The sequence below is a fragment of the Bos indicus x Bos taurus genome, chromosome 3, assembly GCF_003369695.1.
Source record: "Bos indicus x Bos taurus breed Angus x Brahman F1 hybrid chromosome 3, Bos_hybrid_MaternalHap_v2.0, whole genome shotgun sequence".
NCBI classification, from domain to species: domain Eukaryota; kingdom Metazoa; phylum Chordata; class Mammalia; order Artiodactyla; family Bovidae; genus Bos; species Bos indicus x Bos taurus.
This window is the reverse complement of record NC_040078.1, coordinates 89,766,492-89,791,180: the sequence shown is the minus strand read 5'-3', so window position 1 is coordinate 89,791,180 and position 24,689 is coordinate 89,766,492. Positions and strand designations below refer to the sequence as shown.

General features: G+C 44.9%; 1 protein-coding gene across 2 annotated transcripts in view; it reads right to left on the bottom strand.

The window, feature by feature from the left end:
• Positions 1 to 24,689, bottom strand: part of PLPP3 (phospholipid phosphatase 3) — an 89,362-nt gene that overhangs the window by 38,405 nt on the left and 26,268 nt on the right. For both annotated transcript variants that reach the window (XM_027537130.1, XM_027537129.1), the window contains exon 2: positions 5,802 to 5,959. In XM_027537130.1, coding sequence (XP_027392931.1) covers positions 5,802 to 5,959 — 158 coding nt within the window. The remainder of the gene's footprint in view (positions 1 to 5,801; positions 5,960 to 24,689) is intronic.

The following is a 24,689-nucleotide window of genomic DNA, read 5'->3' as shown; positions in this document are numbered from 1 at the left end:
CAGATTTTAGGGAGACAAACAGGACACGTGTCCCTGCTCGCCTAGGTCCTCTAACATCTTTTGACCTAATGCTTGTCGGTTTCTGCTCGAAATGTACGGCCTCCTCTATGATTTTCACAATCATATATATTGAGTACCCAAGTTTGTGCCTTATGCTGCAATATAAAATCAAAATCAGACCAATCCCTACTCTAGCAGAATCACCAGGAATAGTCAAGTAAACAGACATGCTAGTTCAATACAGTTACTGCAAAGACAGAGGTGGGCCCAGGGACCCCTGGGATCTTTGGAAGGTGGGGGAGGAGGCAGTCAAGGAATGCTTCCTGGAGAAGGCGACATTGGCTTGGTGTTTATTTAAGCACCTACCACATGCAAGAGGGAAAGATCTGATCTCTGCCTTGCAAGAACCTATTATCTAGCTAGGGAGATGAAAAACGGACACAAATCACATTGCAGGGTGATATATATTGAAGGTGCTATCTGTCTGCTAGAGATGGGGCAGCTTCGGGCAGTTTAGTGACAAGAGACAACACACAGCTTGTTAGGCGAAGGTTCAATCCTGGATCACCAGCACCTGCCATGCCCTGTGGGCTTAATAAGTAATTGTGGAAGGGAAGCAGGCTTTAGAAGGCAGCAATGGTCTCATTTCAAAAAGCCTTGCCCTAGAATCAGAGGACTCCTGGTCTGGCCCTGCCACTCACTAATTACGGGAAAGTCACTTCATTTCTTCATCTCCAGTTCCCTTAGCCATACCAATCCACCCCTGAGAATCATAGAATCACTACTAAGTGCAGACAAGAGAATGTGCACATGAAGGGCACTTTGTAAACTGTACAACACTATAGAGATGAAAAGGCCACTTCTCACTGATGACACATATAACGTCAGTTGATTTGACTCCCAGAACTAGCCTATGCAGTTGGTGAACTATTGTCACCAATTTACAGTAAACGTAGGTATAGTTCTTTTCCACAGGGGTCAATGCCTTGACAGAAGTTGAAGGACACGTCACAGAATGAAGAAGCTCAGAAGTTTTAGGCCACGAACCTCAATCAAAGCCAAAATCTGAGCTTTTTCTCTAGTTAGGAATGTCATAACAGAGGTTCAAAATGGATGGGATGTGAGGAAAAGGAGCATTTTTATGGCCAGAGGGAGAAGTGGATTCACTCATGACTCACCAAACTTCAACTCCCAGATATTAAGAATCTTTATTAAACCCCTTTCAGGGTCTGACCAAAGCAAGCACTTGAGCCCATGTTTATTTAAAAGGAATACTAAGCATTTTTTCCATATTAAAATCTTTGCACATAATTCTTTGCACAGCATGGTGCAAGGCAATTGGAGAGAAGGCTAGATAAAAGATGATATTTACTGTTTTTACTCCTAATCTCACTGCTGCTAGAGTCATTAAACCCTTAGGAGGCAGGGATAGGAACCACTGCCTTGTGGATTTGGAAGGAATTCCTATTATGCTATAATTTCAAAATCTAAGATACATCTGAAAAAGAGGTCAAAATGACCCGATTTTTCCACGTCTCCTGCCATAGAAAGGTGTCTGCTTTGTCTATAACTTCTGAAATTTGCATCTTGAAACCCCACTGGTGTGCCATTCCTTTGTTGTGGGGACTGTTCAGACTGGAGCAGGGGCACCCAGATCAGTCAAGGCTTCTCTTGTTGTTTTAAACAAACCTGACATTTGGCGGGAGGAGGCCAGGGCAGCAAGTAGCAGGCTGATTAGATTTCCAGCTCCGGGTCCCCCTTCACCCTCCCTGACTGTCATTCACGCCCTCTGATCAGAAGCAGATTCTGCATGGAGCCAGCCAGGCTCTCTGGCCAGTCACAACGGGAGAGAGGGTTGTTGTTGTTGAATTCAAGTTGTATAGCTTTTCCAGAATTGACCATATGTATTAATGGAAATTATTCACTTTTCCTCCGAGGTCTTTGCTTTTCCTCTTGTTCATGATTACTCTGGTTCTTAATGACAGGTAAGCGGGTGAGCATACCTCATTAGGAGCCCACATCTCACGCCTCCAGCTGAAATGCAGGGGCAGCTGGATCAGGAGGCTAAAGTTTTTTTGCAAAGAGTATTGGCACGAGAGTCAAGAGACCTGAGTTCTCATGAGTAAACTACAAGGGAAGAGCGGGAGATGTGATGAATCCAAAGGCTGGAGGGCCTTTCCTAATTCTACTTCTGCCAAGTAAAAGGTCTTGACTAAGTCACTTCAGCATTAGTTTTTTTACTTCTTCATTTTTTGATGCTGTTTACTCACAATAAAAACAGTGAACGCTTGCTGAATATACTGCCTGTGTCAGGCACTGAGTTGCTTTCCACGTATTAGCTCATTTATTTCTGAAAACCTTCATAAGTAGACATAGTATCTCCATTTCATAGATGAGAGCAAGGAGGCTGACTAATTTTCTACACGTCCCATAGCAGAGGAGCTTGGAGGTAAACCAGAGCCCACACTTTTAACCCCATGTGAAACTGAGACACCGGAAAACTCTGTGTGCGTGTGTGCGTGTGTGTGTGTGTTGGGAGGGTGCAAAAGGCTTGAATACGGCCCCAGGTTTCCAGGACATAACAGTAGCACCTGACAAAGGACAGCTTTCTCAGAACCAAAGGGAAGCACCATCCAGACCTATGCTGCTGGCACTGTGAGGGTGGGGGAAATGTCCTCGAAGCCCATCCCATAACATCCCACCCCACAGCCAAGGCCCAGTGCATGACTCTTTCAGGGGAATCTGGGAGGTCAGGGAGCATTTTAATTAAAACTTCCACATGACACAAGGAGAGAAGCCAGCCACAACCAAGCTCTTCAAAGCAGGTTTTTCTTAGTGAGGAAGGAAGAAGCGAGGACCCAGAAGAAGCGACATGAGCACCCTGGATCCTCCTAGCCCACTGCAGCTAAGGATGTCCCCCCCCCCCAGGTGAGAAATCAAACAGTACTCTCATTTTACAGATGAGGAAAATGAGGCCTAGAAAACCCAGGTGGCAGTGGTTTAGTTGCTAAATCACGTCCAACTCTTGTGACCCCATGGACTGTATGTAGTTCAACAGGCTTCTCTGTCCATGGAAATTTCTCAAGCAAGAATACTGGAGTGGGTAGCCATTTCCTTCTCTGGGGTTCTTCCTGACCCAGGGATGGAACCGGGGTCTCCTGCATTGTAGGCAGGTTCTTTACTGACTGAGCCACCAGGGCAGCCCAGGGATTTACCTAATTCACATACTTCAGGGGGCCCCAGGTCTCTCTCCCTGGTGCCGTGCCCAGGAGCAGCCCACTAGGCAGGCCACTAATAACTGCACGTAAAGAGAGCAGAGACCACAGACCATCCCTGTGAATGTGATATTCTTACCTCAACAGCTCCCGAGTTAGAGCCAGCTTCTAAAAGGATTCAATTTAACTGAGCATCCAAGTGTCAAAACACCTGTTCAAACCTGAGCGCCAGATACCGTGTTAAGTATTCACCTTCCATTACAAACGTTTTTTCCAAGCAAAGCCATTCTTCCTAAAGAACTCAACCCCAACTGTAACTCTGGAGCAGAGAGTAAAATTAGATTTTGTATTTCTCAGCCTCTGAACACAAAGCTCCTTGTCCACCTTTACCACGCTTGCAAATGGACTGTTTTTCTTTTAAAGGTTGGAAAGAATTCTACTTGCCTCCCTGCCCCCTCCCCAATGTCAAACTGTTGATTGTGTGCCTGGTTTACGATGTTATTAAAAAACAAAGAGGGGTCTCAAAGTTTATAACCCACCCCCAGAGTGGGGAAGTCAAAAGAAAAACTTCATGGAGTGCACTCCGTGGACCATCAGCTGTTCATATTTGATGCAGAGAAGGCAAGAGTAGCTAACCGCCTATCCCACCGAGCACTTGAATAGGACAGCCAACCACCTGTCCACAATCAAGTCAGCAACATGGACAGAGGGCTTTGGAATAAACCAGGTTTAGGCTTGAACCCCAATTTTTACTTGCTTTTGACTTTGAGATATCACTGAACTCCTCTGAGCTTCTGCTTTTCCATTTGAATGATGGGAACACTAAGCCCCTATTTTACATGCAATGTTGCAGTGTTCTTAATATTGGGCTTCCCTGGTGGCTCAGAGGGTAAAGAATCCACCTGCAATGCAGGAGACTCTGGTTCAATTCCTGGGTCAGGAAGATCTGCCGGAGAAGGGATAGGCTACCCACTCCAATACTCTTGGGCTTTCCTGGTGACTCAGCTGGTAAAGAATCTGCTTGCAAGGTGAGAGAACTGGGTTGGGAAGATCCCCTGGAGAAGGGAAAGGCTACCCACTCCGGTATTCTGGCCTGGAGAAGTCCATTAACTTTCTCCCTTCTTGGCTTGCTAATATAGGCCAAAGATAAGCTTCCATGATTGGATTAACACAAAGATGACTTAGAATCTAGAAGAGAGAATTTTTTATCTTGGTGAACGTGATACTTAGCCCTTTGCCCATGTTGCTGGGGTTCAAGGACAAAGAAAAAACTGAAAATAGCAGATATGTGGAATGGATGTCTGTGAAAATGTATGAACTACAAATTATAAGACTGGATTCCCTCACTCGTCCCCTCCCCTGCTCTAAATGGACACATCTAAAACAAAGCTGTGATCTAAGTACAGCCCAGATAGACGACACCCCAATTCCCACATGGCTACCATTGCTCAAAATAATTCTGGACCTTGTCAAGCTGGTAGCACATTTTTGCACCTGCAGTGAGGGCTTCATCCTCTAAGGGAAGATCTGGATATAAGTCTAGACTTTACCCCTGGGTATGAGCGACCTGGTCAGCAATTAAGAGTTTATCAAGTACTTCAGTATTCATGATCTCTTTTATTCCTCACTGCAAAGCTTTGAAGCAAGATGGTCACCCTTGGTTTTAAATATGTACAAGCTTGGCAGTGGAGGGCCAGGTCTAGAATCTAGGTCTTTGGACTGCAAGTCTCATTTACCAGGTGAGAGAATTAAACAATAGGCCAGATCATGCCAGCGGCATTATCACTGTCAGAGCAGCAGCACAATCGTGTGGAAAAAAATATAGAAAATGCCCAAGATATTCAGTAAGGCATTTCTCCTGTCCTCTGGGGCTCAGATTTACAACATGGCGGCTCAGAGCTCAGACTCTGGAGTAAGGGACGTGCACGCATGCTCAGTCACTCAGTCGTGTCCAACTCTTCGTGAGTTCACGGACTGTAGCCTTGTGTCTCTTGGTCCGTGAGATTCTCCAGGCAAGAATACTGGAGTGGGTTGTCGTGACCTCCTCCAGAGGATCTTCCTGACTCAGGGATCAAACCCTCATCTCTTATATCTTCTGCATTGGCAGCCGGGTTCTTTACCACTAGCACCGCCTGGGAAGCCTGGGATAAGGAAGACAACTAGGTCTAAACCCCAACTCTATCATTCATGAACCAAGTGACCTTAGGCAAATTATTTTTACTCTGCGGACCTCCGTTTCTTAATTTGTAGAAGAAAGATAAGGATAATATCTACACTTTGACTATTGTAGAGACAATGTATGCAAAGTATTTTAGAAGGTTGCTTAGCATACTTTTATAATATTTACAGTGTATATGTATTTTTTTATTTTAAAATATTAAGTTGGACAAAAATCTCTTTTGGGTTTTGAATATCCCAAATGAACTTTTTGGCCAACCCAATACTTTTAGTAATAGTAGTAACTGCATGAAATAGTGTTAATCAAGTGAAATTCTACTTGATCTTCTAAACCTCTGCTATATCAGATAGACCATGATGTGCTGCCAGGGAATCAGACAGGTTGCCCATCGAAGTCTGGGCACTTACCGCGAGGATGGCAATAACAATCCCCACAGCAGTGAGCACAGCGTCATTGATTGTCTCCCCAGTTTTCTGTGGATACTTGATGCTCTCGTCGTTGCAGTAAAAGCCCCGGTGGTAAGGCTTGATGGTGCTCGTCTCGATGATGATGAAAGGCAGGCCGGCTGGTCAAGATGGAACCATCATCACCATGTACAGGGGAGAAAACGAAACAGGGAAAACATCAGTGCAAAGGGGCCAAAGAAGAAGCAAACACCACCCCAGACAGCAGCATCGATAGTGACGTCGATTCCTTGCCTTTGTAGTGACCCATGGCACCCCACTCCAGTACTCTTGCCTGGAAAATCCCATGGACGGAGGAGCCTGATGGGCTGCAGTCCATGGGGTCGCGAAGAGTCGGACACGACAGAGCGACTTCACTTTCACTTTTCCCTTTCATGCATTGGAGAAGGAAATGGCAACCCACTCCAGTGTTCTTGCCTGGAGAATCCCAGGGACGGCATAGCCTGGTGGGCTGCCGTCTATGGGGTCATACAGAGTCGGACACGACTGAAGCGACTTAGCAGCAGCAGCAGCAGCACAGCCTTCTCTGGGGCTTCCCAGGTGGCTCAGTGGTAAAGAATCCGACTATAGTGCAGGAGAGACAGGATTCCATCCCTGGGTTGGAACGATCCCCTGGAGAAGGAAATGGCAACCCACTCCAGGATTCTTGCGTGGGAAATCCCATAGATAGAGAAGCCTGGCGGGCTACAGTCCATGGGTCGCAAAAGTCAGACAAGACTGACTAAGTGACGAAACAACAACAAAGCCTTCTCCACATGCACCCCCTTTCTGCCTTCACTCATGACTAAGAGATGTAGCATGAGCCTCTTGTCTTGACCAAGAGCACAGAGGGAGACAGTGCAAGCACCAGGCAGGAGCTTTTCCACTATTCTACGTCATCCTGCTAAAGTCAAAGCACGATTTGTAACTATCACTAACAAAGTTCCAAATCTAATGAGGTCTCATGATGCCTCCAAGTGCCTTCCTCTCTTAAGCCAACCATTTCCCTTTTGAAAAGCTCACCTCAAGGCACTCAGGCATGGAATTCTGAAAACCCTGGAGTAAGATAATCTGAATTTGAACCCCCAGATCCACCACTTCCTAGCAATGAGGCTTCTGCTTCCTTCTCCATCTTCCTGAGCCTTAGTTTCCTCACAAATGAGTTGTACTAATGCCTAAAGGGGATCAAAGCATTCAAAACTCCTAGCAGAGTGCTGGCACACAGAAGCTACTCAGCGAACAGCATTTCCAATTCTTTTCTTTCACTGTTCAACAAGACATTGACAAGACTGAACAGAGCTGAGCTGGGCCCTGCTGCCTGCAGACCTGGAGCGGAGCCCAAGGGCATCAGGAGCACCGCGAGGCACTCTCGCAGCTGCTGCGAGTTTATCAGCGTCCAGTTCAGATGCCATTTTCTTAAAGGTCATGGAAAATAGATTTCATCACCTGCCAGGAAAGGCCCTTATAAGCCTGAAGCAAAAAGTGAAGGCCCACAATCTCTTCTGCTTGGACCAGGCAGCAGCCTCCAAATTGGTCTCCTGGCCTTCTGTGCCTCTTACATATATCCACCTGTTTACTTCCTGGGCATGAGCATGTCATGGCCACGCTCAAGGTTTGTCAATGGTTCCCCACCACACAGGACAAGATGACGTCCCTAAGTCCAACCTCTGGAGTTCCCACAACCCGAACCTCCTTGACACACACTCCAACCAAATGACACAGGACCTCTGTCTTGGTTCGTGCTCTCCTCTTAAGCTTGAAAGACACTTCCTCCCCTACCTCCAAGTTCAACACCAAGCCCCATTGCCACCTCACCAAGATGAGGAAAAGGTAAAATAGAAGTGAAAGGTGAGCTACTGAATGTCAAGACTAAGGAAGACCGTGAAAAATATCTGGCCAATGATAATAGCCACTGCTGATGTGCGCCAACAATGTAGAAGACACTTTGCATCCATTTTTGCATTGAGCCCTCTAATGACCCTGAGTGGTCATTTTAAAATCATATAAGCACTGCTATCCCTCATCTCCCAGTAGAGAAAAGAGAGGCTCAGAATGACTGTTTAGCTCACTCAGAGTCTCTTAGTCCACCTCCAAAGTGCCCGAATCCCCAGTTTAACTTTACAAATTGGTTTCATCCATATAGGAATTTCATTAGTGGGGGAAAAAAATGTGATAAGCAGCCATTTAAAAGATAAGATTCCATTTTCATGTTTTTCCAAAAGAATTAAGCTCACATCATGTTACTCAAAGGCCCAGACTGCCTTAAAAAAAAAAAAAGAAATGTACCATGAACTCCACAGTTTTTCAATGACTTTAGTCCAGGCCAGCAGTGATAAAAATGCTCACTTTCTAAAAAGTGTATTTATGTATCACTGTGCATACACACATGGATTTATTTGGTTTTATTCTTTGGATTTATTTGAATTCTACGGCTATTTATTTTGTGACCCCTAACTGCTTCCTGCTAGAACAACAATTTACTTTATCAAATTCATACTGGTGCTTTGAAAAGAAAGCCCAGCCACACACCACAGCATTGTGCCTGACCTTCAGAAAGTAAACACAGAGGGGCCCTGGAAGGCAATCACCAGCAGCTCTTGAAATTCTGTCTCTGCAAGGACGGAGAAAAGGAGCAGGAAGGGGAGACAGTGAATGCATGTTCTGGCTTAGTGGTGGCAAGTGCAGTTAGCTGGTCCTCTTGGGTTGGGGGCTAGGAGACAGAAGATATCCTGTGGGCCGGAGCCATCTTCATTCCACTGCCTAAACACTTTGAAATGTGGCCAAGTTGGCTATGAAAAGGAGCTGCGAAGCCAGCAGTATGATATTAATAGTCCGCTTTTAAAGTTCCACACATCGTGATCAGCCCTGTTAGCTTCGCATCTGAGCCCGGCCGCAGCCTCTGTGGTGCCGAGGAGCCAAAGCGTTGCTAATAAACTCAGGAAGGGAACAGATCCCCAGTTCCTTACATTTGTGCTCCGCTCTTAGGCCTCCAGCTTCTATTTTTAATAGTGTTCACATGATAGGCCTGTAAAACATATGTTTCTAAGGACAATAAAACACATATAAAGGAGCTGTGGAGTCAGACTGAACTCGGTTAATGATTTCAACTCTGCTCGCCCCTACTTGAGCAAGTTACTTCCCATCTCACGACCCTCTTCTCATCTGCTCAATGGGAAAAATAGAGACTTGCTTTGAGATTGATGGGATGGTATAATACATTAATGTATTCACTCATTCATTCAACAAATATTTATTGAGTCTCAAATATGCCTATGAAGTACAAGGAATACAGAAATGACATAAGTCCTGCCCTCAGGAAGCTTATAGTCAAGTAGGGGAAGATATAGATCATGGAATGAAATCAGTACAGGGAGTTGTTTTAGTTGGAAAAAAACAGGCAAGAGCATGGGGAAGGGTCAGCACAGAGTCTGGTGCACATTGTGGACACTCAAAAATTCTGTAAGGAAGAAGGAAGGGAAAGTCCCACAGAGAAGGTTAGGAAAGAAAATCTGTCTAGTCAGTTCTTCTGCACTCAGCCTGGGAGCCATCCAAGCCCTCTTCCTTCCTTCCTAGTCCAAGGCTTGGGGAGGGTTTCCGGTTCCAATAATATGGATGATGACCACAAGCAGACAAGAAGTTGGATCTGAATATGGTTCATTTTATTTTCTTGAAAGGCATGGAGAAAGCATTGAGAAAACCCAATGGCCTTTTCTGTCTCCCCTACAGACTTGTGGCATGATTGGGGGTGATGCCAGTCGAGTCTTGACTTGGCTCCAGGAAAAGAATAACCTCAGATTCCCTTCGGTTGATGGGAAAAGCATAAATATGTCTCCCTCAATGGGGCAGCCAGTCCTCAAGTGACATAATGCCTTGCCTCTCCAGGACACAGAGATGAGGCCATTCTAATCCAAAGCAGGATTTCCATTTCCAATGTTGGCACTATCTTTATTACCAATCACTATATTTCCTGACTGTTTCATTTCAAGAAAATTCCTAGTGATAGGTACTGGAAATTGAGGTGACAGTACATCAAAGTACCTGGCCTCAAGAAGCTCATGGTGTTGTAAAAAAGTCAAGAAAACAAGTGCACTAAAATATTTTTACAGTGTGAGGACCGACAGATGTAGAAAGTACAATGAATGCACAAAAGAGCACTCTACAGGGGACACTAAAGATGGTCCAGAGGGGAGGTTTAATCTGACACTCATGTGAGTAGGTTTCTGGGATCCTAATGCAGGCATAGGAGAAGGCAATGGCACCCCACTCCAGTACTCTTGCCTGGAAAATCCCATGGATGGAAGAGCCTGGTGGGCTGCAATCCATGGGGTCGATAGGAGTCGGGCACGACTGAGCGACTTCACTTTCACTTTTCACTTTCATGCCTTGGAGAGGGAAATGGCACCCCACTCCAGTGTTCTTGCCTGGAGAATCCTGAGGACAGAGGAGCCTAGTGGGCTGCCGTCTATGGGGTCACACAGAGTCGGACACGACTGAAGCGACTTAGCAGCAGCAGCAGCAATGCAGGCATGCATGCTAAGCCGCTTCAGTCATGTCCAACTCTGTGCGACCCCATGGACAGCAGCCCACCAGGCTCCTTCATCCATGGAATTCTCTGGGCAAGAATACTGGAGTGGGTTTCCATTTCCTTCTCCCTGGAGTCCTAAATACACTCATAGAAACAGTGTAGCTTAGGGATTGCAGTAGGGCTTCCTAGGTGGCACTAGTGGTAAAGAATCTGTCTACCAATGCAGAAGACTCAAGAGACACAGGCTCCATCCCTAGGTCAGGAAAAATCCTCTGGAGGAGGAAATGGTAACCCAAGCCAGTATTCTTGCCTGGAAAATCCCACGCCATGGACAGAGGGGCCTGGGAGGGCTACAGTCCATGGGGTCACAAAGAGTCAGATACAACTAAGCAACTGAGCACGGAGCACAGGGACCACAATAGGCTATCGACAAAATGAGGCTCACTGCTATGATGAAAATACCATTCTAAATCTGGCCACAGAGGTGGGAGAGATACCCAAGGTACAGAAGACCCCCACATAAACTGGCAAGTCAGGCAAACCTGTGGCCTGTTCTGTTCTCAGCACTGATGGAACTACTGAGGTGGAGCCCCAGCCTTCCAGTGGCCCAAAGGCCAATAGGAGAAGCAGTCATAAACGTTAACACATTAAGTCACCCTAAGGTTCAAAAGGATTAAAGTGACTTACCAGAGTCACTGGGTCAGAAAAGCTGTGGAGGTGGATGGGATCAAATGCTCTGACTCCTGGGCACATTCTAAAGTAAATGAGTCACTTAAAATAGAAGGAAGCACCTATGAGTATTAATAATTAATTGAAGCTCAGCAAATCTCATGATCTTTGAAGAAAGAAAGTGCTTTGTTTGGAACAGTCAAGGCAACAGCACTGGCTCCTGTTCCCTGAACATTTACCGTGTACTACACACATTAGTGTCTAATATTATTAAAACTCTGAGGCCAATATCCTGGAATTAAATTTATCTATACTGAAAGGTACATTATAAGCTTTTTGCAAAGAAAAACGAAAATGTAAGTGAACACACACACACACACACACACACACCCCATCTGGTGATTCTAAGACCTCAGACTCAAGCATTTCTCCTTCTTTTAATCAAGGATCAATTAACTTCCTAAACCTCCAGGGACCTCTTGGGATGTGTAGGCTGCAGGGGAGGTGAAATACGAACTCACTGACAAACACTTAATGGGCAGAAAATCAAAGCATGAAGAAAAGCCCCTGTGTTGGGTTCAGCCTTTGAAAGTTCTTGGGCTTTGAAAAACTAACAGTTGGGCAGGTTGGGCGGTTTGGGGGTGGGGTGTAAAAAAACATGGGATAAGTTTTCGTGGCCCACCCATTGATAAAGTCATGTGGGAAGTGTTACCAAAGTGACCCAAACCCAGAGCCCTGCTCCCTCCAGCCACAGCTTCAAGTTTGTGCAAAATTAAACACAGCCTCCTGTTCTCAAAGTGATTTTTAGAAAGCATTTGTGAAGGTAGGAGAAGAGTAGGGTGGGAGAGTGAATGAGAAATTTTTGCACTTTTGCATGACCAAAATCAGATCATCAGGGAGAGATTTTCCCATCATTCCTGTAGGCCTTTTCCAGAACTGTCCAACTTTCCACTTCACCCAAACTGTAGTTACCCTAAAATGAGCCAAGTCTAGCATTCAGCTAATACCTGCAGAAAGCCTACATATCTACTCACAAAATAATATTGGATAAAGAGCCCATGTGCAGTCTAGTTTAATGATTCTGTGACAGGAATTTATACATTTTAGCTAGGGTATAGAGTTCTATCAATTTTACTGTTTTATTCCCTTTGCAAATGGAAAATTAAGGCTCAGAAAGGTTAAGAAGCCCATCTGAAGTCAAAATGAGCAAATGGCACCAATTCAGACCAGTATAGAAGTAGAGCTCGACAGGGGACTTCCAGTGGCAAAGAATCCACCTGCCAACTCAGGGGACACAGGATGGATCCCTGACCCTGGAATTAAGATCCCACACGCCACGGGGCAACAAAGACTGTGTGTCCCAACTACTGAGCCCGTGTGCTCTGGAGCCTGCAAGCCCCAACGAGAGAGAAGCCCACACACCACAGAGGAAGATCCTGCTGCTACTAAGACCAATGCAGCCAAAAATAAATAAATATTAAGAAAAAGAAAGAAAAATACAGATGGACCACACCAGGTTTCTGATTCCAAAGAGTTTAGAATCTAGTTAGGAATTAATGTATTTTAATCTCCACAACAGCTCTGAAAAGTTAAAGGCTCTTATTTTCATTTTTACCCAACAGAAAATTGAAGCCAGAACTTTCATAACATGGCCAAGGTTCCCAAGTGAGTCAACTGGTCACTGGGATTTGAACTCAGGTCTGTCTTTCTTTTGGCTTATGTTTTCTTACTCCATGACCTGACCCTCCCTTTCTTTATAAATGTCTTCCCTGTTAAAATATGACCAACTGATTTTTTTTTTAATCACTTAAGGCCAGAATGGTCAACCCAACTACTACTTAGAGGTTCAAAATACAAATATTTATGTTGCTTGTAAGTGACAGGGTTTCTATTTAAAGTAATTAATTGCTACTGGTCTTAGAAGTGTGCAAACTTTCTTTGGTTTACGATATTTGTCCAGATTTTTAGACTGGACACAATCCAGATGAGACAAAACTAAGTTTACTATGAAGGCGTTTCCCACCTTTGAAAGAGGCTGCCATGAAAAACACTTGCTGTTGGCTGGTGTGAACATTCAGCATTCTGGTCTAGAGGTTCTCTTTGACAAATGCTCAATTCTTTGGTCCTGGAAAGCTCAGGCCTTTTTTTTTTTTTTTTTTTTTCACAAAAAGAAGATTGTCAGAACCCAAAGCAACCACATGGTAGAAATGAAGAAAGGAATGGCAGGTCCCGCCCTGGCTCCTGGGTTCCTTGAGTCTAAATCCTGGGTCCTCAATTGGACTCCACAAGCACATATGGACAGTTCCTGAGCACTGGGCACGGTGTGAGGTGCTCAGCACACAACCTAGAGCACCGTGTTGGGTTCCTTAACTTCAGAAAGTCTCAGGTTCCGTGATAAAGAGACACCTGACTTAGTCTATTTGTGTGTATGAAAAATGACTTTGAATGGTCTTTCTAATTTGAAAGTGCTTAAAGTATTATAAAAGCATTTTATCCTTTGGAATAAATAATAGCCACCTTAAAGTCTCAGCTCTGGCTGTTTTGGCTTTTGCAGTTGGAATTTTAAAGGGCTGCCATATCCACCAAGAAGTAAAAAACAGGTCATCCAATAGTCAGTGATTTATGCCTTTCACTGAGAGAATTCCAGACCTCTTTTGTTGCCATTATATATTTCACAAATGGGATACTTTATTTCTATTACTACACAAAGGACTTATGATTCCTCTCCTCCAGGTAAAAATAAGTCAAGACCTCCTTTCTCTCTTTTGATGCCTCTTTAAATAAGAGTGGGAGTCCATGTACACTCATTGGGCACTTATTGTGTGCCAGGAGGTTTGGATATATCAACTAATTTAACTCTCAAAACAATCCTCTAAATTATCAGTTAATTACCAAAGCACAGAAGATTATAATTTGCCTCAGTGTCCACTTTGCTAATAAGAGGTGTAACCAGAGTATGTAATCAAATACTCTGACTCTAAAGTTCATTCAGAGATGGGGCCAGTGAGCCTGCCCTTCTTAAGTACACATAAACTCTGTCTATACAGATGATTCGCAAAGCTACAAAGCTCTGGAAAGTAGAGGTTGACCTTAAACAAGGATTAAAAAGTAAAGCCTTAGATGTTGAGATGCATTTGTACAGATCCAGCTACTCTCAGTCTCTCTTATGAGCCAGAGATGTTCATTTGCAATATACTGCCCAGAACTAGGACATGGTAAGAATCACATGTGTGGTTTCACAGTTCTTAGGTAAATGATCACCTCTGATCTTCCTGACAATTCTGGAAAGTAATGTTTTTAACATCTGGATTAAACTATCACTGGCAAACTCTGATTCAAGACCTGAATATGTTTTCTACAAAGGAGCCACTTAGCCACGTAACCCACTCTGGCAGAGTTACTTTTTTCCAATTGAACCAGAAATTTTGGAATCAGGCAGACAGGATTCTACTTCTGTCACCTGTCATGCTTACTGTATGACCTTGGGCATGTCACTTGACCTCTTTGAACTCCATTTCCATCACCGTGCAATATTTCTCAACATACAAAGTGGATTGGGAGGACTGAGACAATTTATAAAGCATCCAGTAGTCACTTGGCTCTGTAAATGTTACTTCTTGCTTCTGTATGTGATAGGAAGCCACAGAAAGCTTTTAAGCAGGGACAAGACATGATCAGAGTTCTGTCAAAAGCCACAGCCCCACCAGCCCCTTTCCCAATGCAATCTGATCCCACGGGAAAAGCATGCTCATAAAATCCTTTAATTCCAGGGACTTCTTGGGATTGTGTAAACAGAAGGGGTTAGCAGGAACTGGCACCCTGACACAGAGAAGAAATATCACAGCAGGCACCCTGCCCTGCATTCTTAAAGATCACAGGAGGCTGAAGGGGAGGTGTAATAAGGGTGAAAAACATTTCTTATTTTTCCAACAGTTAAACATACATTCGTCAGCAGTGCGCTCTCATCAGTCACGCTATCCAGGTGTACACAAACACCAAGTTCATGTGGTGGTACAGTAAACAACACGGGGACTGGCAGGACATCAGACACTTTCGAGATAGTCAAAAAGCAAGCCTGCAGCCAGATGCAGCGCCAAAAATGAAGAACTGAAGCATTATTGGAGGCCTTGCAAGAACAAAAACATGCTGGCAGGTAATCCAAGGCCATCAGGGCACTTTAAGCCAACTCATCAAGCTACACAGCCCTACCAAGTTCTAGGTCAAAGTTGACACACTGGCAGCCCAAGGCCAAATCTAGCCTTCAGAGATCTTCTGTTTGGCCCACCCAGTTTTTAAGATATTTTTAAACTCATCATTAATATTTAATAACAGGAGGTCTTACATAACATTCAGATTTCAGCTTCCTTCCTTCCTTCCTTTATTTATTTATTTATTCTTGGCCTCACTGGGTCTTCATTCTGCACAAGGGTTTTCTCTAGTTGTGGTGCTCAGGCTTCTCATTGCCTTGGCTTCTCTTGTTGAGGAGCATGGGATCTAGGGGTGCGAGGGCTCAGTAGTTGTGGCTCATGGGCTTAGTTGCTCCACGGCATGTGGAATCTTCCCCAACCAGGAACTGAACCTGTGTCCCCTGCCTTGGCCGGCAGACTCCCAACCACTGGACCACCAGGGAAGTCCCAGATTTCAGCGTCTTAAGCCAGCTCTACTGTCCTGTGGCAATCAACGTAGGTAGCGGTAACTAGCTACACAGACTCTCCAAAGCACTATCATGCCCTTCTGTCCCCCTGATAACCAAGGCTACATCCTGGTTCCATTCCCATTGAATCTGTGCTGTCAATCTTCCTGTAACTGGTGTACTTCAGTCATTTAGGTTAATAGTAATATCTGATCCCTGGAGATGTTTGGTTTTTCCATCCCTGCTCTCAAGAATATAAAATCCTTAGTTGAACCATAAAAATAGAAACAATAAACACTTGATTCAACTTATCATCTCCTCCATGGTAAGTGATGGCCATATTAGATCCATGTGGATGGGTATGTGCATGGGTATGTCAAAGACTTAACCAAAGACCGTGCCTCCTATCAATGTTTTCAAAGCCAAACATTGTGTCAAGTCACCACTGCAAGGCAGTTAATAATATCTGCATATTACACACAAGGAAACTGAAGTTCAGTAGCTAAGTGATTTGCCAAAGATCTCAGTTAGTAAAAGGAATGAGGTAGGAAGCCAAGGCTTGTTGAACAACAAAGTTCTTTGCAAGTTTATTCAATGAGGGTGGCAGTCGGGCCAGAACGAATCTGCCTTACTGGCCAGTTAAACAAGGTGTACATGTTAATAAATTACATGGTTATGCTTCAGGAGAAAGAAGTAAACACAACTTATACATGTCTATGTGATATACTAAGTGAAGTTATCAGAGAATTCTATTTTTCAAGGCAATAGTGTTAAAGAAAGAAAAAGCCTCTTTCTGATTAGAAGCTCATTCATTCTAAAAAGTAAAGCCAAGTGAGAAGGAATTTACAAATAAAATCCACCAAATAGTTGCTGGTAATTACAAATCTTACTCTAGCGGAGTCAGGAACATTATAGTAATATGCTGGAAAGTTTTGAAACTACAAGAGATCCGAGGCGTCAGTTATTCCAGTTCAGTTCAGTTCAGTCGCTCAGTAATGTCCGACTCTTTGCCACCCCACGGACTGCAGCACGTCAGGCCTCCCTGTTCATCACCAACTCCCGGGGTTCACTCAAACTCATGTCCATTGAGTTGGTGATGCCATCCAAGCATCTCATCCTCTGTCGTCCCCTTCTCCTCCCACCCTCAATCTTTCCCAGCATCAGGGCCTTTTCAAATGAGTCAGTTCTTTGCATCAGGTGGCCAAAGTATTGGAGTTTCAGCTTCAGTATCAGTCCTTCCAATGAATATTCAGGACTCATTTCCTTTAGGATGGACTGGTTGGATCTGCTTGCAGTCCAAGGGATTCTCAAGAGTTGAACTCTCACCACAGTTCAAAAGCATCAGTACTTCGGTGCTCAGCTTTCTTTATAGTATATTCTATTTACTAGATGGGAATACTGAGACCCATCACACCCTAGCATTGTGATTACTCCTTTCTGGGAAATCTCTTCAGAAAAGGGTCCTTATTTTATTTATCTCTGTATCCTCAGCACAAAGAATAATTCCTGGCACTTACTGGGTGCTCAACAAACATGTACTGAATAGATGTATAGGAAACAGACTAAAATTCAGAAGAAAAGGCTCCACCCCTAACACACTTTATGATCTGTGAATCCTCCCCGCCATGCTCCCTTGCTTCTGAACTTAATCTAATCTCTTTCATATCCCTAAATTCTGTTTTTTGAACACAGCCTCCCAAAGCAACACAGTACCCTCATAAAGCGCAGATGATGGTGCCAGGAATAAATTATGGAGAACCTAACCAGCTTCAAGTACCAGATGGGTGCTTAGACTGGATAATCTTTAAGACAATTAATCTTCAGAGTTTCCCACATGTTTCATGGCTTGAAACTATCAGAAAATACTGGGAAGGGGTAAAGTGAGGAGGCTGCTGCGGTGATTTAGCACCTGGTCCACCCTGTCCCGTCGGCTAAGGGCTAAGGATCAATTTCAGCACACCTCGACCTAACCCAGTTGCTCTGATCTTATTGGGAATTTCTGCCCTGAAGAAAGTTCCCAGTAAGAGGAAGAGCACAGATTTCAAGAAAGCAACAGACCTGGATTTGAAAACCAGTTTTGCTACTTATCATCTAAGCAATCTTCAGCAAATTGCTTAACTTCGCTGAGGCCCAGTTATAAAAAAAAGGACGCCAAGAGCCACTTTGAAGAGCCATGAGAATGAAATACCATATTTAATCAAGGTATTTATTAAATGTACCTTTGCATTTAACACAGTCCTAAAAATCTACTCTCTGGCTGTTTCCACGATACCAATTAACCAGCTTGACTGGTTTCCTCCAGAAGGTGGCTGGACTAACCTAGACAAGGCTGTGTCAGCTCAGACAAGGACTGTCACGCAGGTTGCCCAAGATGACAGCAATTCCAGTGCGCGGCTGAGAAGACAGCCCTCACCCCAGGAGCACCCTCCCCATTCCTGGCCCTGTCAATGTTCCTTTTGTAAAACACAGAAACCTTCTTCAAATCTGACAGCTGCCACCTGCACAAATAATTCAAGGATGTAATTTTGTAACTGAATACAAGCCCTGAAAGCTGAAAAGTTTGAAGTCCAAAATAATCCCTTTGACCTTCTGCCTAAACACTCACTAATCACTTTTTAATTTGTAGTTTATTTCCTCTCTCTGTGCTGTCCTTCTAGGCTATATTTTCGTTTTAGACGTATCCAGGGAGTGAATGGCATTACAGAACACCTGATTAAAGTGCAAGTCAAACTTCTCTCCCAGACATCTGAGGCTTGGTGCACGCCTCACTGAGTTCTCCAAATTGCACTGGGTGGCAAGAAAGTGAAGGAGAAAAAGCTGCTTTGAAGGAGGGAACTCCTCACTGAGAGAATTATGAGCTACAGAAATTAATAAGAAGTGGTCTCTGCCCTCTAAGAAGGCATACTCTGGGGACAACTACCCATGATGCCACGTGACGGGAACTTCCACGGAGGCATTTCTAAAACATTCAGGGTGCATGGAAGACGCCCTTTAGCACATGACTTGGCAGCCAATAGGCATGCAATACCGGTTTATTGACTAGCCCAGTAAATGCATTTCAAAGATTCCTTGCTGTCATTCCAATGCCAATTTTGTACTTAAGGCAATACAAAAAAGAAAAGAAAAATCCAGAATAGAAAAGCCTCTCCCACCCCCAACAAACTGCTTCAGTGTTTCACCCACATCTCCTACCTACCTTTTACCCTTGAGAAAAAAGGAGAAAAGTAGTGTGAGGGGACCCACCTAATTCCTAAAACTCAGATACTGAAAAGATGCAAAAAGAGAAAAAACAGAATTAAAAATGTTATTCATTCCAGAAAAAAATCTCTTCCTTGGAGGAAAAAGTTTCTAACTTAATCATCACTCAATTCAGTTCAGTTCAGTTGTTCAGTCACGTCCGACTCTGTGACCCCATGGACTGCAGCATGCCAGACTTCCCTGTCTATCACCAACTCCTGGAACTTACTCAAACTCATGTCCATCGAGTCAGTGATTCGATCCAACCATCTCATCCTCTGTCATCCCCTTCTCCTCCTTCTCATCACTAGGATCACTATAAATTGTAATAAGTTGAAGGTAGATCAGTATATTAGAGTCATTCAGCTTTGTGTCTGTTCTAGTAAATTAGCCTACTGAGTAAATTTCACCTACTGAGCAAGGAGGAGTCTCGAGTAGTCTGAGCTGGCTCAGCTCGACCAATATCCTGGAAGGAAAATGATCTCCACACTAGTTTTTAATTCAGTGGAGTAATGCCTGGTAGTAAAAACACAGCACAAGTGAGTTTGGGGAATTTAAGTTTCTCTAGCTAAAGTGTTAGTCGCTTAGTCGTATCCAACCCTCTGTAACCCCATGGACTGTAGCCCTCCAGGTTCCTCTGTCCATGGAATTCTCTAGGCAAGAATACTGCAGTGGGTAGCCATTCCCATCTCCAGGGAATATTCCCAACCAAGAGATCAAAACTGGGTCTCCAGTATCCGCAGGTGGATTCTTTACCGTTTGAGCCACAGCTAAGGCCACCTTAAAAATAAATACTAACAAATGATAACTAATAATAGAAATGTTAACTGCTGCTAACTGTATATCACCACACTTCAGCTCACTTGGGTTCTATTTCTTCATGGGAACTTCGACGGAGGCATTTCTAAAATATTCAGGGAGCACGGAAGATAGCACGTGACTCGGCAGCCAACAGGCATGCAGTACCTAGTGCAAAATGAAAGAGGCGGTCCCACCAGGTGTCTAATGGACCTTCCAGAGCTATCACCTCTATCCAAGGAGTGTGAGGCATGTTTTGAACAAACCATGCTTTGTTTCCATGGCATCCTCACAGAGTAGATGGGCATCACCTCCTGTCCATTATCCCAGCTGGGGCCACCAGGGACCAGGCTATTTTAAGTTTGTGAAGATTCAAAGATGCTCATTCATAAAAATAAAGAGCCTCAGAAAACATCCCCAAATCTGCCGATCTTCAGATACAAACCAAATTCAAGACAGGCAGCTCTTGGCTCACTCAAAGAAGTAGATATCAACAACATTTTCAGTGTGGGTTAGAGGCGGGGGGAATTAGCATCAGTTACTCCTGCAAACTGGATACCATTCTGGGCAGTTTGAGCTGCCTCTCATTTGTGAAAGTGAAAGTGTTAGTTGCTCAGTTGTGTCCAACTGTCTGTAGCCCCATGGACTGTAGCCCACCAGGCTTCTCTGTCCATGGAATTCTCCAAGCAAGAATACTGGAGTGGGTTGCCATTTCCTTCTCCAGGGGATCTTCCCACCCCAGGGATCAAACCTGAGTCCCCAGCATTGCAGGCAGATTCTTTACTGTCTGAGCCATCTAACCCACCCAGTAATCCTTTCCAGTAAACAGTACCCGCTTGATTTTGCAAAGGCCAGAACTGAAGATGAGAAATAAGTCCACAGAGCAGCAGTGCAGGAATGCTGCCAGGTCAGGCTGGCTTTGCACAGTGCCCCACATCACATTTCCTATGTGTAGGTGACTTGACTGGACCTCCAAAGGGGTACTTCTCAGCCCTCCTTAGCTAGAAATCCTTGTGCGCTGGGGCCACCCTCCACTGCTCTGGCCCCGCCCCATCCCCACCAGGATCAGGGAAACAAAATGTGGGCATTCAGATACACGTGGGAGAGCCACAGCAGTAAAGAACTCCTAGGTGGCTTGCTATAGGAACCCTATTGTTCCAGAGGGAAGCTCTTGTGCCAAAACTCTGCAGGAAGCCACTGCTCCATGATGCATTTTTCAGCTGTGAAGAGAAAAGGGTAGCTCCTGGGATGTTTCTTCAACGGTTCTGGAAGCCAGGCCCTTAATCCTTGCAAAGCAGCAAGGAGCCAGCTTCTCTCAGAGGGACAGAATGTCTAGAGTCCTTCTTCCAAATAAAAACATAAAAAGAACTCGTCAACGTCCCCTTTACAACCTCTCAAAATGTATGAATCAGGAAAACGGGGAGTAGAGGATATTGAAGCCCAAGAGTTGGGGGCGTTCAGGCCTTCTCTGCTCCCCTCTTTTCCTCATGACCCTGCCCACTGACCTCTCTATTGCAGTAAATTACAAAGCCCCCACTGTTCTCTCTACCCATCCTCCCCCCAACCTGTCCCCCCCACACACCCCCCACGCCCCCTCCCACCCGCCCCCCCTCACACACACATACACTTTCTTAAAAGGGCGAAATGCCAAATAACATTATTCTCCTTCACCATGGTATTGCCACGAGAGCTGCCTGGTATGTTTGCCTGAAAAATGGAAGGTTTTCATGGAAATCTCAGGCTCCACTACAGCTCACCCTTTGTGGAAATGGATTTGGAAAAAAATGGAAGGAGCCCCCACAGAAACCTAATTGGGCAGACAAGAGCAGAGGGCAAGGCCCATGGAATGGCTCAAAGGCCCCAGGAATACTTGAGTGTGCCTTTGGCAGCCCTTAGGAGGCCTTCACACTCCGGCAAAGCCCCTCTCTGCAGCCCCACTCTGCCCACTGTGCCCCTCTGCACAACATGGCACCCTGTAAAGGCACCACGCCTCTGGGCAGGGACCCTATTATCTCACATGCAGGGGGAGGGGAGGGCCTACAGGACATATATTATCCAGGTGTGCCTGCAGGTGCTGTAAATCGCAGAAAACGTTCCTTCACTGCCCAATGATTAACCAGCTGAACACCAAGAAAAATAAAAAGGGTCTTCGGGCTTTGGTGTGGTCTGGTGGCAGTTTGGAGGGAGCAGACTCAGGTGGGAGTCCCACCCCCCTCTGACACATGTGGCAGTGTGACCCTGGACTCGTGAGCTCTCAGGACATCTGCGTCCTCCCTGGCAAAACAGATCAGGCAGTTCGGAAGGGCCGCTGTGAGGATTTCCTGAGATGGTGTGTCACACAGCCTGGTTCCAGCAGATGGGCTCTTAACGTTTCTTCTTCCCCATCCCACAAGCGCACAAAAGGGAGGGGGACAGATTCCTAAGAACAGGACAGGATCTGTGAGAAATCGTCTCTCCTGTCGTGCTCCAAGGACCTCTGAGAGCAGAGCTGTGTATGTGGGCTCTGGCCTGTCCATCAAGATGACAGAATGGGTCTTGGGGAATTAATTATTCAACAGACTCACCCTTCACAAATCCCATCCAAAGGAATGGTTGGATGCCTTTTAGTACACGGACTATACAAAATACTGAAAGGCCAGCGCACTTCAAAAGCCTCACAAAAACCCAGGCCTGGGTTTGGCAGGAGTTCCTCAGCCACTGGGTTTTTCTGTGTGTGGTTTATAATAACATGCAGACCTGATGCCAAGTCCTAATCTATTAAGGGACTGCCAATTAGCAGGAGGCTTAGAGCTGCAGGTTTGAGAACTGGGGAGCAGGTCTAATTAGGCTTGCAAATCATTGCTGCCCATCGCCCCTCTCCATCTGACCCAGGCTATACTGGCCAATTGTTCTGCACACATCCTTTCCATATTCCTCTCCACACAGCTCTTTGTGGGTGTGTTTGTTTGAAGGTTCCAGGCCTGGAGGTCAGTGCTTATTTTCATGTCTGTCTTTAAGAGTGACGTGGAGGATCAAACAAGATTACCTTCTGGATAGTGACTCTCAGATTTGGTCAATCATCCAAACCATCAGGGACACTTATTAAAAAACACATTCTGGGCACGGCCTAGAACCCACTTGATAACTCAATCAGACTCTCTGGGGAAAGGGCCTGAAAGTTGCCCTTTTTAATAGGACCTCAAGATGATTCTATCCCAAGGCAATCTGGGAATCACTACTCTAAAAAGCATAAACAAAATTTTAAACCATATCAAATATCAAAGGTTTACTGAGCACCTATTGTGTCCTGGAGCTGGGAAATACCACAACGAGTAAAGCAGGGTTCCCGCCCTCAAGCAGCTCTCTATTTAGGGGGCCAGTAACATCCCCATAGAAACCCTGTTTTTCCTACTAGAGCTCCTGGGAGAATCTACACCTGCAATCCTCCTCTCACATTCTCTTCTGCCGCATCATAAACCTAGCTTTCTAATGTTTTTGCTGAAATGGCTCCGAAAAAAACCCAGAATGATTTCAGACACAAAACATCAGAGGCTTATCTTAGGAGGGGAGGGGAGAAAAAAAACCTAAGAAACATATGGTTTCAGGATACAGGAGAAAATACATACTTTAGGACTGCCTGGTCTAAAGACAGAAACAGAGTGGAGAGAAATGTTAGGGGGGCTCTGTGCAGCAGAAGCAGCCCACGGCTGGCTCTTGGAGCCCAACATTAGATACTTTCATGACTTCACAAAGTCCCTTTTCTTCGCCAAGCCTCCTTTTCTATTAAGGAGAGGAGGCTGCACAACTCAGTTATATCTCAAAGCATATTTGGCACAAACTGTTTTCCTTGGAGCTTTCATCAGAGTTCACTTTTGAGTTTCAACAGGAAAATGTACAACCTAGAAGAACCAGAATTCTCCAGAGCCCTCCCTAAGAAAAGCTGGCCTGAATGATCTCTCACCAGCTCCAAAATTATGTTTTGAGGGTATGGCTTTCAAAGAGACTGATTTCCTAGCCATCAGGGATGGTGTTTTTTATCTTATTTTTTTTAATCCTATCCTATTAGTCGGTAATGCCATTCAATCATATAGTGCTGGGTGCACTGCAGAGACTCAAAATAAGGGGGTAGATGTGGGGTGGACAGCATGGCCAGGCTGTGTTTGAGAAAGAGCACCCTGGTGGCCATGGGGAAGAGGGGTTGGAACATAGGACTTCATATCTAAAGCTCCCTGCTTATGATGCATGACCAAGCATCTTCCCAAGGAAAAAATCTGTATTTTCTAGACACATCTCCATTAGCCCTTAAAAAGAGATACTAAAGCCTTGACAGCAAGCTAGGTCCTGGAGAGGACAACCCAAATAATCACTGCCTTCTCTCCAGGAGTGGCCAAGGCTGTTCCCCTCTTTGTTTTCTGCACCTCTATGAAACTCACTGCTAGTATCAGACTCTCTCAGGTTATCTTAACACACAGCACTATTCAGGAGCATAACTAGGTATAGAAGAAGAATGCAGCGAAAGGGAGTGGCAATTCATCTGCTGGCCACTGAAGAACATGGCAAAGAATAGCATGGTGTGGATTTCGGAGTCAGTCACGCCTGAGTCCTGCCTCCACCTTAAACACATCAGTTAACTCTCCATAGGGATATGACATGAAAAAGATATGATATGCAAAGATGCTTCATATAATGCAGGCACACTGAAATGCTCAATTAATATTACTGGTATCATGAATATGGGATGGTGTGTCTTCTCTAAGAAGGAGCGAGACAAGCGTCACCTTGGCTCATTAAGAAATCCATTATGAGGACTTGTCTGGTGGGCCAGTGCCTCAGGTTCTACCCTCCCAGTGCAGGGAACCCAGGTTCAATCCCTGGTCAGGGAACTAGATCCCACAAGTGGCAACTAAAGATCCTATGTACCACAACAAAGATTGAAGATTCCATGTGCTGCAACTAGGACCCAACTCAGCTAAATTAATAAATAAATATATTTCTAAAATGCATTATGTAC